We start from the raw sequence: 15003 nt of genomic DNA on the forward strand, positions 1-15003 counted from the left end.
GGGCCCTTGGAAGTCTACCAATGAAGTGTGGAGCTACTTTGTGCCTCGTAAATGGCGTAAAACAGTGATTTATTTACATGGCTCCTTCGATGCCCGATTGACTTTCATTGACAAGCTGTTGTGAGCATCGGCTAACTGACCCCAGATTTCGGACAGCAGTGGACAAGACGAGATGAGATATGCAAGGTACGTTTACACTCGGTATCATGATTCAATACACTTTAGGTCAAAATCACACCGGAGTTCTCCTTTAATGTTGCAAGGAAGCTAATTTTCTTTTCAATAAATACAGTAGGTAGATCTATTAAGTGTTTTTTATATATATATATATATATATATATAAAATTTCACAGTATTTGCAAACATTCACATAAAAAAAACTAGAAAAAGTTATTAAAAATAATATTTTGAAAGTGTTATCATTATTCAGTGTCCTTATAGTTATAGTTTGTGGTATGAACTGTGCTATTCTCCTGTAATTAGAGCAGTTATAAAAACTTTATAGTTATGGTTTAGTTATCATCGTTATGAACAAGGCTGACTTGCATACTGCATTTCTGCTTCGGTGACCGGATGGTTTTGTCGTTTGACTTGACTGACTGGTTGTGCAGTGCTTGTTTGTAGAGGCTCCTCTTAACAAATAAATGGAATGCGAGTACTGCTATCAGTTTGTCAAGGATTAGCCATTGTTTGGTGAAGCGGCACCGACTTTTGAGTAGTCGCTTGATCGCAAACATGGAGTAACGTGACCATTTAGATCCTTGTGTACTAATGCTTCTGCAGTGTCCTATTCATTTCCAGTGTTTGGACCGATCTAGGTCTGATAGATGTGATAGATAATGCGAGTCAGGTAATTAGCTCTTAGTTACTGATTATACGAACAACACTTTTACTTTGTTGAACATTTGTTGAATGTCTCTTAACTGGCAGAACTAGGTTTTCCTTTACTTGTGTTGATTAGGGGTTTGGTGTTGGTTCTGTAATCTGTTGTATTGGGTTGTTCAGGCCTGGCTGACAAGGCCTGATAATGGTGGGTCATTTTCTTTGCCTGTTCTTCACATTGCAGGTTACTGATCTAGCTAGGGTTGGGAATCGAAAATCGATTCCGATTCTGGAATCGGATACTTAAGATAAAGAATCTGATACTTGTTATAAAATTAATTTCGATTCCTCGTTTCGATTCCTGGGTGCATTTTTTTCATCTAGTAATCTGCCAGGACCTTATGTGGTAATGTAAACATCAGTCTAGTACAAGATGGATCGCCATAAGCGTTTAAAAGTGTGTCTACGCTTTGTTAAAACCAAAGACAATGGACAATTACCGCTGCATGCAAATTTCATCTTAGAGATCTGCAAGGGACGGATGTTTTAATTAGGGATGTTAACCGATGACCGTTTGACCGGTGGTTGACCGTATCAACGTTAACCGGTCAAAGTTGTCGGTAGTCGGTTAAAAGAAAAGTGATATCTAAATTAGGCTATTATAGACAGTGGACTATACGCTACTACAGTTAGCCATCTCATTCCTCATCTTTTTGTGTTAAGTGAACAAATTATCCCTCACACTCAATTTTTCATAACTCGCCTGTTTGTACTTAATAAACCAATAAAAACATTTGGCGCGAGGTCACAGCGTTTGGGTTCGCGCGCTCACAAGGTTTGCGAAAAGTAAAGGCAACAGGCTAAAACACTCGAGGTTAGAGCCAGGGCAGACGACAGGATGAAGCGTGCAAAGAAAAGTAGTGTGGGGGACCATTTCACCAAAAAGAATGAGACAGATGTAAGTTGCAACTTGTGTGATACAGTGCTTAAATATAGTAGCAGGCATCATCTTTCTTTATTATGGTTAGCACTACCTCAACTAAAGCGGCGTCTCTTCGGAGCTGTCATTTTCTTAAATGAGCCGTGGCAATGTTTCAAATGAGCTTCTAACCTAGACAAACGCCTTTATTTTCAAAGCGATCACCTTGGCTTGTACCCAAACCATTTGAAACTAAGGAGCCATTTGTCCTACGATTACATACAACAAGCTCTTCGGCGCCGCGTTTGCGGGACTCATGTTTCGCGCTGAAGGCGATTTTAAAAAAGTGACGTGAGTGGCAGTGTGTGTGTGTGTGTGTGTGTGTGCGGGAGGCAGAGCGGCAGAGAGATGCGACAGAGTTGCGAAATTGCAGGCGCGGCTCGAAATCGCTGTTATTTCAAATAGCGTACCATATTTTAAACTAATCGGTTAACCGGTTTAAACCGGCTAATGAGGCTCGGTGGTCGGTCAAGAAATTTTTTAGTTTTCGCCATCCCTAGTTTTAATCCTGCGCCCATCCGCTCCAGAAGGAATATACGGTATTTCGTCGCACAAATGCCCACATAAAAGTAACTTATACCCCCGCGGGAAGACAAGTATCTACTTCATCTTTTGGCTGCATGAAACAAACTCTCCCGTTAATGTAAACTAAAAGATGATCAGAGTAATAGTAACGATCTCGTGCGTGCCTAATGTATTCATACTTGTATATCGGAGTCGTACATTAGGCACGCATAAGTCCGCTGTTGATTCACAAACTATATGAGAACCCCTGTAATAAAATAATATGTTGCAAGCAAGCACTGAAAATAAACATGTTTGATATATTGATGTTTGACTTATTTGGTGGTTGTAATTTTACTAAATTGGAATTGAAAGGAATCGGAATCTATAAGTGGAATCGAAATCGATCAAATTCAAATGATACCCAACCCTAGATCTAGCTGTTTATAACATTTCAAGATAATTAAATGGATTTGTTACTAGGGTTGGGTATCGTTTGGGGTTTATTCGATACCGGTGCCAAATCGATACTTTTAAAACGGTACCGGTGCCAAAACGGTGCCTGAACCGATACTTTTAAAAAAAGCCACAAAATGGTGGATGACACAAGAATATCTTTTTATTGGACAAAAAAAGGTTCTTTAAAATGAAAAATGTATTAAAAGTTTAAAGTATACATTAATATAAGTACATACAAAACACAACAATAAAATCTAAGCCACCTAACCCAACTACAGTAATTTAACAGCTTCAAATTTCAGCAGTTCTTTTGCAGAAATATTACCATATTTGCCTTCTCTGGCAAAATAGAACACCTCTCCTGACTTATTGCATGTCCTGGTAAGACTAGGGCAGGGGGCAGGGTTGTGGCTAGAAGGGGTACAGCTCTGACCGGAAACTAACAATGAAATTGATAGGGCTGTAACGTCCCAGTCGATTAGTTGATTAATTGGTCGATACTGTCTGGTTCGACCAAAATTCTGATTGGTCGATTTTTTTGCCGCGCTCATTTCATCAGGTGGAAAGCACTAATTGCTAATGGGGGTGTTTTCAGAGCACCCATGTTTCACAGTCTGTTTTCAGAACACCCCCATTGTTTTCACTTTTTTTGGATTAGCCCAACCCACTGGAGAAGAGAGACAGATAAGTAGGCTTTAGAAGGTTTGATGCTGAATATTATTTATTTAATAAAAAGCTAGTGGACTCAGCGGTCCTTGCCGCGGTATAAACACAAGCATAGAGAGGCCACGTCGCCTCAGCACACCGCGTGCAGTGAAAATGGGAGATTTTCATCATACAGTACGCTGATAGATTAACTGATTCTAAAGGGAGTGTTATATTATATTAGCATTGCAGTCATTAGGATAACAGAGGTAGTAAAACGTGGTTCAGGCTGAATTAATTACGATGTATCATAATCGGTCTGTATATAGGAAACATAAACATTCACCTCTGTAACATCTATATGCGTTAATCAGAATTACGATGCGATCAAATGGCGCCAAACATACGCACGTGAATTACACGCGCATCACTTCTCCGCATTCAATATGAACTGAACTACAACATCACCTGATGACAACAGTCAGACATACAGCGGTAACATTATTGCAGTATGACGGGTAAAGAAAGATTCATTCATTTACATTCATGCACGCACATTAGGGCTGTGCAATATGGACAAAATAATTATATTGCGATTTTTTGAACAAATGTTGCGATTGCGATTTTATTTGCGATTTTATTTTTTGTTTTTTTGCTTTTTCAAACAAGCTACATACATACATTCTAAATGTATTCAGTGCACAAAAAGTGCATAACAAAACATTTCACAATGAAATAACATAGTATTAAGTTTAATAAACAAAACTGTAGTAAAATTGTCTTTAAAACAGACAACATAAAATAAATTAGCCATGTTACTTTTTTCCCCCCGGTACTTTAGCCTACTTTGTGTAATAACGAAAACATTCATTTCAGTGGAAAAATAAGTCCAAAACTCTCTTTTTTAACATTTTGAGGGCTCTACAATCTTTTTTTTATTTTTATTTTTTTATTTAGAAATTCTTATTTTTTTAATTTTTCTGATAATCAAAAAGCATAAACATTTATTTATTTTTAATCAAATGAAAAATAAACCCTTTTAATTTTTGGCAAACAAACAGAGGTTTACTGTTAAAATCAATACATGGAAGAAAAATTATATTCAGTTTAAATAATAATTAAGTGGTTAATCTTGTTGTAATATATATTTCTTATCATATATATTGTTCTATGTAAATTATTTAAATAGGAATATATAAACATCTACATTATACTGTACAAAAGTAATACAAGACTAATATTCTGTTTCATGTTAAACCGTACTTTTATTTTGACAGGTTGTCTTGAAGTTTCTGTGTGTACAATATGATATGATGCTAGTTTTCTCAAATGAAACGGTAAAAGTGAAACTCACTCAGGATTCATATTAAAACGGTCTTTTTGCATTTCAGTTTTCACAGACACTAGTCCATATCGCGTTTTGAATTAAGTGACAGACCAACTCTTGATTTATTAATCCAAAAATCGACGAATTACGTGGCATTCCGCGCCATAGTAGATTGGGTTTTTATGAATGGAGTCCGCGATCCAGTCCGTGTTTTCTTGGAGGAGACATTGTAAACGCGCGACCTAGACACAGAAATTACATGCCTTAGTGTAAATAAGATAAATAACATAAGCCAATTTAGTTTGTTTAATAAGAGAACAATGTATAGAACTGTTCTATAGGAAAGATAACCTTAAATGACTTCTATTGTGATCTGGCGCTATATCGAAAATAAAATGAACTTGACGTTCAAGGGGGGCGGGGGTGCCGTTGGGGGGGATAGATAAAATCGCAGCCTTACGCGGTTTAGAAATCGCATGTGCTAAAATCGCGATTTTTTTGCGATTGCGATTAATTGCACAGCCCTAACGCACATTTACAACTCACTCACTGACGATAGCAGAGAATGAAACCGAAAGTAACTTAAACAACTCCGGCGCAACTCCAGTCAGCGCTCTGTACACGCACAAATAATCATATGCCAATAGCAGGTCTACCTTTACAAAACGAATAAGGAATTTCGTACATAGATAATTAATTAAATTAGCACCATAGTATCGTGTATCGGCGATCTCTCAGGCTGACGATAGGGCGATATGAAAATTGAGCATATCGCCCAACACTAGTAAAAGTCTATTCGTGTCTCAGCCGCGAAGCTGAGCTCTTATGTTCAGCCTCGTTCTGTGCGAGCTGCGCAGAGCGGCTGAAATGATAGTGTCTGACAGTTATACTTATAACATATGACAAAAATAATTTTCTAAATTATGTTGCACATTCCTCAAAAGTTCTTGTGATATCACTAGTTGACAACATAGTACTGTTTTCAGAAATCACAGGCTATGATATTGCGCAGGTGCACGTGATGCACCGCTGTCAGAGACGACAGACTTGTGTGTCAGACTCATTTCAGAGCAAAATAATTAGGTCAAAAATGATTTAATATACTGCAAATGGCCTATTAGTTTTTTATGTTTATTTAAAATTAATTTATGCAGACAACAAGGCTACCAAGTACTGAGCACAGTGCGTATCTAATTAATGTAACATACGTTTTTTTTTTTTTTTTCTCCACAACGTCTTTTTTAGTCGATTTTTAGTCGAAAGTTTCAGGACTTCAGTCGACCAAGATTTTCTTTGGTTGATTACAGCCCTAGAAATTGATTGTTCTACCTAAAAGATTGTGTTTTTTTTTATGTCTACACTTAGCCCTTACTATTATACATAAAACAGTATTATTGTTGTACAGTGTGATAAAAATAACGGTAGATTGATGTGCGCATGCCCAGTGTTCAGATCTGTCTCCATTCTAGTCTAAACCTTTTTTCTCTTCCTATAGGTGGAAGGGTGACCAAATTGTTAGTGTAATCTGTTACGTGTCATGTCATGAAATGTTTTTAATACAAAAACTGACTAATGTGATCATAATTTCATTAAAAAAAATTAAGTTTAGTAAGTTAGGTCTATTAATTGTAATGATTTAATTTCAGACAACAAATAAATTATATAGAGAAAGTGAGCAAAGTATAAACAGCTTTTTGAAACTATTTGAAACTATTCACGAATTAGTAAACCACTGGTAACGGTCTGGGTGTCTGTCCCTTTAAGGCTCGGGTTTCGGGGTATTTCCCTTGCACTGCACTCAAATGTATATGCGGGAGGAATCATCCTCCTAAACGTTTTTTTGTTGCTTCTTCCTTTTAATAATAACCCCTTTGATAATGGTGACTGGCTTCGTGTGGTTATTAAGTAACGCACAGTAGGTTACACACCATAGAAATACGCACTGCGTCGCAAAATGATTCACTCTTTCGAATCGCTTCAATCGGATCGCGAATCATTTTATTGAGAACAGAACTTCAATGCGTGTATCGCGAATCATTTGATTCATTTAGACGATTTACATCAGGACGTAGGAGAGCTTCACGGGATATTTTATCCCAACGGGAATTCGAATAATTCAGCAGAGGCGGGGATGCATAGACTAGAGCAAATCGCGCCCTGCTGATAGTGCCAGCTGATGTCCACAAACTGTCAAACACGGTACATCCCTATGCTTTCAAGTTTATTCCATGTGCCCTCAAATGTTTCATTAAGTTTGACGTGTTTCCCCCTTTACACACAACTGTTGTAAAACAGGTGTTGCATGTCGCGTTGTCTGAATCATTTTTTGTGAAATATAGCCACACTTTAGAACATTTTGGCATTTTAAGTTAAGCGTGTTTAATGTAACGTTAGCTAACGACAGACCACCTGCTGCAGTCAGAGCAAGAGTAACGATAGCTTCTGAATTCACGTGCTTCTCGGATGGTTTCATTTCCTGACGATTTGTGCTTTTAATTTGAAATGTGAAAATGGCCAGATGTCTTGGATTTGTATCATCAAAGCTTTCCGACGTTCACGTGAGTTTTCTCATTCAGGAAATATTTTTTCCGATCATTCTGACACCCCATGAATGCAGTATTTAAATTTAACTAGCGATCATGCATGTTGACAAATCAATACTTCTTACATCTGTGTCATAGCACCAGAAGACAAATATTTCAAAAGACAGTTCAGACACTTATAAGTGCACCGAAATGAGGCACCGAAATTCGCGTTGTGTTTCGGTCCGGTACATACCGGTTATATGGGTACCGGTGCCGAATTGGCACCGGGTTTCGGTACCCAACCCTATTTGTTACTGTTATTTGCTGTTTCTCAGTTCTTCATTACATTTCAGGTTATTTTACTGGGTGTTCACCCATGGATGTTTATTATTGTTACAAGTTATTTTTCTCCCTGAAAATCAGCATAATTTATTAGTCAATTCATCACAGATAAAGGTTATTTCTCTGGGTGTTCATCACGGTTACAGGTTATTTCTGAGCTGTTTGTCTCATTACAGGTCATTTATCTGGCTTTTCATGACAGTTAAAGGTCATTTCTTAGCTGTCCAGGGCTGTCACAGGTTATTACTCTGACTGCCCTCTACCATTACATGGTATTTCTCTGACTGTTCATCATATTACAGGTTATTTCTCTGGCTGTTAACCACTGTTACATGTTTCTCAGCTGTTCACCACTGTTACAGTCGTTTCTCTAGCTGTTCACCACTGTTACAGTCGTTTCTCTAGCTGTTCATCACTGTTACAGTCGTTTCTCTAGCTGTTCATCACCATATATAATTTCTATGGCTTTTCATCATATTACAGGTTATTTCTCTGGCTGTTCATCACTGTTACAGTCGTTTCTCTAGCTGTTCGTCACCATATATAATTTCTATGGCTTTTCATCATATTACAGGTTATTTATCTGGCTGTTCATCACCATTGCATGCTATTTCTCAACTGTTCACCACTCTCACCTGTTATTTCTCTGGCTGTTCACCACTGTTACATGTTGTTTCTCTAGCTGTTCATCACTGTTACAGTCGTTTCTCTAGCTGTTCATCACTGTTACAGTCGTTTCTCTAGCTGTTCATCACCATATATAATTTCTATGGCTTTTCATCATATTACAGGTTATTTATCTGGCTGTTCATCACCATTGCATGCTATTTCTCAACTGTTCACCACTCTCACCTGTTATTTCTCTGGCTGTTCACCACTGTTACATGTTGTTTCTCAGCTGTTTATCATAGTTACATCTTGTTTCTCAGCTGTTCATCACTGTCACAGGTTATTTCTCTGGCTGTTCACCACTGTTACATGTTGTTTCTCAGCTGTTTATCATAGTTACATCTTGTTTCTCAGCTGTTCATCACTGTCACAGGTTATTTCTCTGGCTGTTCACCACTGTTACATGTTGTTTCTCAGCTGTTCACCACTGTTACATGTTGTTTCTCAGCTGTTCATCACTGTCACAGGTTATTTCTCTGGCTGTTCACCACTGTTACATGTTGTTTCTCAGCTGTTTATCATAGTTACATCTTGTTTCTCAGCTGTTCATCACTGTCACAGGTTATTTCTCTGGCTGTTCACCACTGTTACATGTTGTTTCTCAGCTGTTCACCACTGTTACATGTTGTTTCTCAGCTGTTCATCACTGTCACAGGTTATTTCTCTGGCTGTTCACCACTGTTACATGTTGTTTCTCAGCTGTTTATCATAGTTACATCTTGTTTCTCAGCTGTTCATCACTGTCACAGGTTATTTCTCTGGCTGTTCACCACTGTTACATGTTGTTTCTCAGCTGTTCACCACTGTTACATGTTGTTTCTCAGCTGTTCACCACTGTTACATGTTGTTTCTCAGCTGTTCATCACTGTCACAGGTTATTTCTCTGGCTGTTCACCACTGTTGCATGTTGTTTCTCAGCTGTTCACCACTGTTACATGTTGTTTCTCAGCTGTTCACCACTGTTACATGTTGTTTCTCAGCTGTTCATCACTGTCACAGGTTATTTCTCAGCTGTTCACCACTGTTACATGTTTCTCTGCGCTGTTCATTACTGTTACAGTTGTTTCTCTAGCTGTTCATCACCATATATAATTTCTATGGCTTTTCATCATATTACAGGTTATTTCTCTGGCTGTTCATCACTGTTACAGTCGTTTCTCTAGCTGTTCGTCACCATATATAATTTCTATGGCTTTTCATCATATTACAGGTTATTTATCTGGCTGTTCATCACCATTGCATGCTATTTCTCAACTGTTCACCACTCTCACCTGTTATTTCTCTGGCTGTTCACCACTGTTACATGTTGTTTCTCAGCTGTTTATCATAGTTACATCTTGTTTCTCAGCTGTTCATCACTGTCACAGGTTATTTCTCTGGCTGTTCACCACTGTTACATGTTGTTTCTCAGCTGTTTATCATAGTTACATCTTGTTTCTCAGCTGTTCATCACTGTCACAGGTTATTTCTCTGGCTGTTCACCACTGTTACATGTTGTTTCTCAGCTGTTCACCACTGTTACATGTTGTTTCTCAGCTGTTCATCACTGTCACAGGTTATTTCTCTGGCTGTTCACCACTGTTACATGTTTCTCAGCTGTTTATCATAGTTACATCTTGTTTCTCAGCTGTTCATCACTGTCACAGGTTATTTCTCTGGCTGTTCACCACTGTTACATGTTGTTTCTCAGCTGTTCACCACTGTTACATGTTGTTTCTCAGCTGTTCATCACTGTCACAGGTTATTTCTCTGGCTGTTCACCACTGTTACATGTTGTTTCTCAGCTGTTCACCACTGTTACATGTTGTTTCTCAGCTGTTCATCACTGTCACAGGTTATTTCTCAGCTGTTCACCACTGTTACATGTTTCTCTGCGCTGTTCATTACTGTTACAGTTGTTTCTCTAGCTGTTCATCACCATATATAATTTCTATGGCTTTTCATCATATTACAGGTTATTTATCTGGCTGTTCATCACCATTGCATGCTATTTCTCAACTGTTCACCACTCTCACCTGTTATTTCTCTGGCTGTTTGTTAGGGCTGTCGCGATAACCGCAATATCGCAATACTGCGCTATTGACGTGCATAACCGCAGAGGAATGCAACAACCGCAGCAACCGCGATATTTGCCTGTTTTCTTTTTTTTTTTTTGCCCTTCTCACTTAATGCCTGTGTGCTGAATATTAAATTAGTAATAAGTTAGTAATGATAACATAATGTGTTTATTATGAGGCTCAGTAGATATGCACTTAACAAGCCTAAACAGACAGCGAATGAGAGAGAGATCGACTGAGCATGTGCGATTACCTGAGTCTGTCTTTCAGATCCAGTCAGGTATGTATGTGAAACTAGCTTGTCATGTCCAACGAAAGTGAAATCTCTGTCTTAACATCGATGCTCTGCTGGTCAGCTGAGCCTTTAAAAGTGGCGATTAAAGTTGAAATGATTTCAACATCGTGTTTCATTACGTCTCTCTTTGAATAAATGCGTTTTTGAACGTATAGTTGAATGAACGGTTTAAAGACTTACTCAAAGATAGTCTCTTGCCTCCATCTTGTGGCGTAAAAATGAAACTGCACTGACTGACAGCTCGTCTAGAACACGCAGGTGAAATACTGACAGAAAGTCTCTTGTCCAGTCAGACTCGAGGGTACGCGCTAACTGTTATATACACGAAGATTTCAGATGCAGAGCCTCTAAGTATGTCTTGACATTTTTCTTCAAAATTTGCATTTCTTTCTGGCTAGGTTTCTATGTAAGTACTGTTTACTTCACTTCATGTATCAACGCGATTTGGTTTCGGTTTATTGATTTCTGAATATGACCTTACATTGTAACAGCCTACACACAATTATATATATATATTTAACCTTAACCGCGACAGCCCTACTGTTCGTTGCCATTACAGGTTGTTTCTTAGCAGTTATATGTTGTTTTGACACTGCTGCTGTGAGTTTTTTGGGTCATCACTGTGGTCTAGTTCAGGTTGTTTTTCTGTTTATGACATTTTATTGCATGGTGGTTATATTACAATATCCTGCAGAGTTTTCCATCTATTTCTCACGACTACAAATGAACTTTAGACTTTCTGTCCCTATGGAGAAATCACTGTCAGTGAGAGTCCTTACTGTAAGGTCAATTATTTAGCTGTACAATGTTCCTCATTGTCTCTCATAAATAAAGACTGAATGGAGACGGTTTGTTTACCTCTATTATTTATAATCTGCCAGAGGCAAAAAGGCCCTGGTGGCTTTTTAAAAATGCTGTTTTCTAAAATAAAAGCCTGACACAGCTGGAGAAACGATCTTGTTGCCAGGCCATTTATATGCTCCAAATTGTGTAAAGAGTATCTTGATATTTCATACAAGATCATACAAGGGTATAATTGATATTTTCAATATATTTTACAATATATTTTCCAGTTGCCTCAAATCCTTTTTAGAGTTACAACTATCAAAGCCTAAGCACAGGCCGAGGTCAAAACAGGTTGCTGTGTCTCTGATTGGATTCGGATGGTGTTTTTAGTAACATTGTGACAGTTATCAAGGCCTTCGGCTCCATGGGAATCCAGAGTTACCCGCTTGATATTTACAGCGGGCCGTTAACAGCTGTCCTGCGCTTTCTGTCTGGGCTTGTTCTCAGCTGTTCAAATAAAGATCAGCATCAAGGCATCACACTTCGGGAGACCCTACTGTTATGCAGATTGCTCTGGACTGCTGAAGTTTTTACTTCACAAAGAGCAAATTATAAGCAGAGGAGTCAAATGTAATGAAAAGGCTTGCATTTTTGTTTAACGCCAGCGGAGTCAATGTTAAAGAAGATTTTCTACAGATGTTGACCTTCTCTCAAATAGCTTTATTTTTTCATAGATGGTGCCTCAGCGATTGCAGTGAATGTCAAACCTAAGTGCTGAATCATCTGTCACAAGATGATTGCAAAATACTTGTTTGTCTTGTCATGCCGAACATTACTGAGCAGCTTAACCTTCTGGTTCCTTCTGTTTGAAGAATGAATCGCTCTGGGAAGATAGTTAGCATAGAGTTAATACTACCACAGTGAAAGCTGTATGTTTGTTTCAGATGCAAATCAGCTTTGGTATGTTAGTCTGAAACCGTGTGGTTTGTCATTTGAGACTTGCACATACGATCCGGCAGCGTATTGTGAATGATCAGATGGAGATCTCGTCTGAAAACCTTGTTAAATGTCTCAGTCCACACAGGATGTGCAACAGGAAGAGAGTCTGAGCTGATTTCTATCAGCATCTAGTCTTAATTTTCACCTCGCCTCTCCTTGAGGTCTCACATTCATGCAAATACAAAAAAGCCTTAAAGTCAATATAACACACCTACAAACATTAGCAGCGGTCGCTTTTTAACACGTTGCTTTACTAGGAATGAGTCACAGTCTTTGTCTAGTTGTTGAACAACTTCAACTACTGTGGTCTAGTTTGTTCTTTTCATTACAAACCCCAAACTCAGGCCAGATCTTCAGACTGATCTGACTCTAGTTGCTGTATGTTTTCTAACTGATCCGACTTACAGTTTTCTTAAAAAATGACGATTAAACTGGGAAAAATCCCATAGACTTACATTGAGGGAATGTTCAAATGATCAACACTATTCAAACTCCAACTGACAAACTCCCAGAATCCCTTGAGACTCAATCAAACTCACCTTCTATCAACTAGATTTATAATCCATTTAAACTCATTCAAACTAACTGCTCATCATGCTAACCACATGCTCCTCATGCTAACAACATGCTAGTAACATGCTACTCATGCTAACAACATGCTAATAACATGCTACTCATGCTAACAACATGCTAGTAACATGCTAGTCATGCTAGCAACATGTTAGTAACATGCTACTCATGTTAGCAACATGCTAGTAACATGCTACTCATGTTAACATGTTAATAATGCTAACAACATGTTAGTGACATGCTACTCAAGTTAAAAACATGCTAGCAATTTGGGAATTATGCTAGAAACATGTTAACCATGTTAATCATGTTTGAAGAATGTTAACAACATGCTAACAACTTGTTAATCATGCTAGTAATTTGCTAATCATGCTAGAAACATGTTGGAACTTGTTAATTGTTAGAATCATGCTAGTAGCTTGTTAATTGTGTTAGCAACATGCTAGCAACTTGCTAATCATGTTAGGAACATGTTAGTCATGCTAACAACAGGCTAGCTACTTGTCATGGTAACAACATGTTACCAACTTGCTAGTCATGCTAACAACATGCTAGATACTTGCTAGTCATGCTAACAACATGTTAGCTATTTGTTAGTCATGCTAGCTACTTGCTAGTTATGTTAACAACATGTTAGCTACTTGCTAGTCATGCTAACAACATGCTAGCTACTTGCTAGTCATGCTAACAACATGCTAGCTACTTGCTAGTCATGTTAACAACACGTCAGCTACTTGCTAGTCATGCTAACAACACGCTAGCTACTTGCTAGTCATGCTAACAACACGCTAGCTACTTGCTAGTCATGCTAACAACACGCTAGCTACTTGCTAGTCATGCTAACAACACGCTAGCTACTTGCTAGTCATGCTAACAACACGCTAGCTACTTGCTAGTCATGCTAACAACACGCTAGCTACTTGCTAGTCATGCTAACAACACGTTAGCTACTTGCTAGTCATGCTAACAACACGCTAGCTACTTGCTAGTCATGCTAACAACACGTTAGCTACTTGCTAGTCATGCTAACAACACGTTACCAACTTGCTAATAATGCTAACACGTTAGCTACTTGCTAGTCATGCTAACAACACGTTAGCTACTTGCTAGTCATGCTAACAACACGTTACCAACTTGCTAGTCATGCTAACAACACGCTAGCTACTTGCTAGTCATGCTAACAGCATGCTAGCTACTTTACTTGCTTTTAAACTTTTAAAACCTTTTTATACTTTTAAACTTTTCTTGACAAACTTTATCTGCTTTCAGTACTGTTCAGCATATAGTTTTTTTTTTTTCTCGGCTCTTTGGTGTTTCCTCTTCTTCTAAAGCAGCAGTGTTACTCGTATTCAGATTCATGTTTTCAGTTGCTGAAGTGTCAGTGTTTTGAGTGTTACACAGTGAGTGTTGTATCAAGTTGAACACTTTAGAAATGCGCGTTGAGGCTCTGCATTTGGTTCTATTGTGTTTAGCTGTTTGTGAACACAGGGACATATATTAACCGCCTCTTCAAAATCGGGGTGAACCCGAAACCAGTCTGATTATACAGGGCTAGCCTGTCTCTAAATAATGTGGTTCAGCTCCTGCCCATTACTGTGTGAACACTTCTAATTGACGCTCTCTTAATCTCTCTTCAGGAGACAGAGATCGCTGCAGACTGCAATCATGTAAGTGTTTATCTTTTCGGTTATTTTTGGTTCCTGGATGTCGATCTGAATCACAGTTAATGGTCAAACCCAGATTTGTTGATATTTCAAACTAAAAGTCATTTTAACTACTTGGGTCATGTATATGAATGCTTTGGGTTTTGTTTTATTTTAATTTTTTCTTTTATTTTGTATATTCTCTTGTATTTTTTATGTAAATATACAAATTCTGACTTTCAAATAATGTAAAGTATTTAATCTTTTATCTTATTTTGGATTTCTTTTTTATTTTATTGTATAGGTATTTATTTTCTGATTGTTTTTTTTAATGCAAAATACACATTGTGACTTTCAAGTAAGAAAGTATTTGATCTTATT

General features: G+C 38.0%; 1 protein-coding gene across 1 annotated transcript in view; it reads left to right on the top strand.

The window, feature by feature from the left end:
* Positions 1–15003, top strand: part of LOC141301219 (Golgi apparatus protein 1-like) — a 201906-nt gene that overhangs the window by 148426 nt on the left and 38477 nt on the right. The window contains exon 2 of the mRNA XM_073831463.1: positions 14617–14646. Within this exon, the coding sequence (XP_073687564.1) occupies positions 14617–14646 (30 nt within the window). The remainder of the gene's footprint in view (positions 1–14616; positions 14647–15003) is intronic.

The sequence above is a fragment of the Garra rufa genome, chromosome 25, assembly GCF_049309525.1.
Source record: "Garra rufa chromosome 25, GarRuf1.0, whole genome shotgun sequence".
NCBI classification, from domain to species: Eukaryota; Metazoa; Chordata; class Actinopteri; order Cypriniformes; family Cyprinidae; genus Garra; species Garra rufa.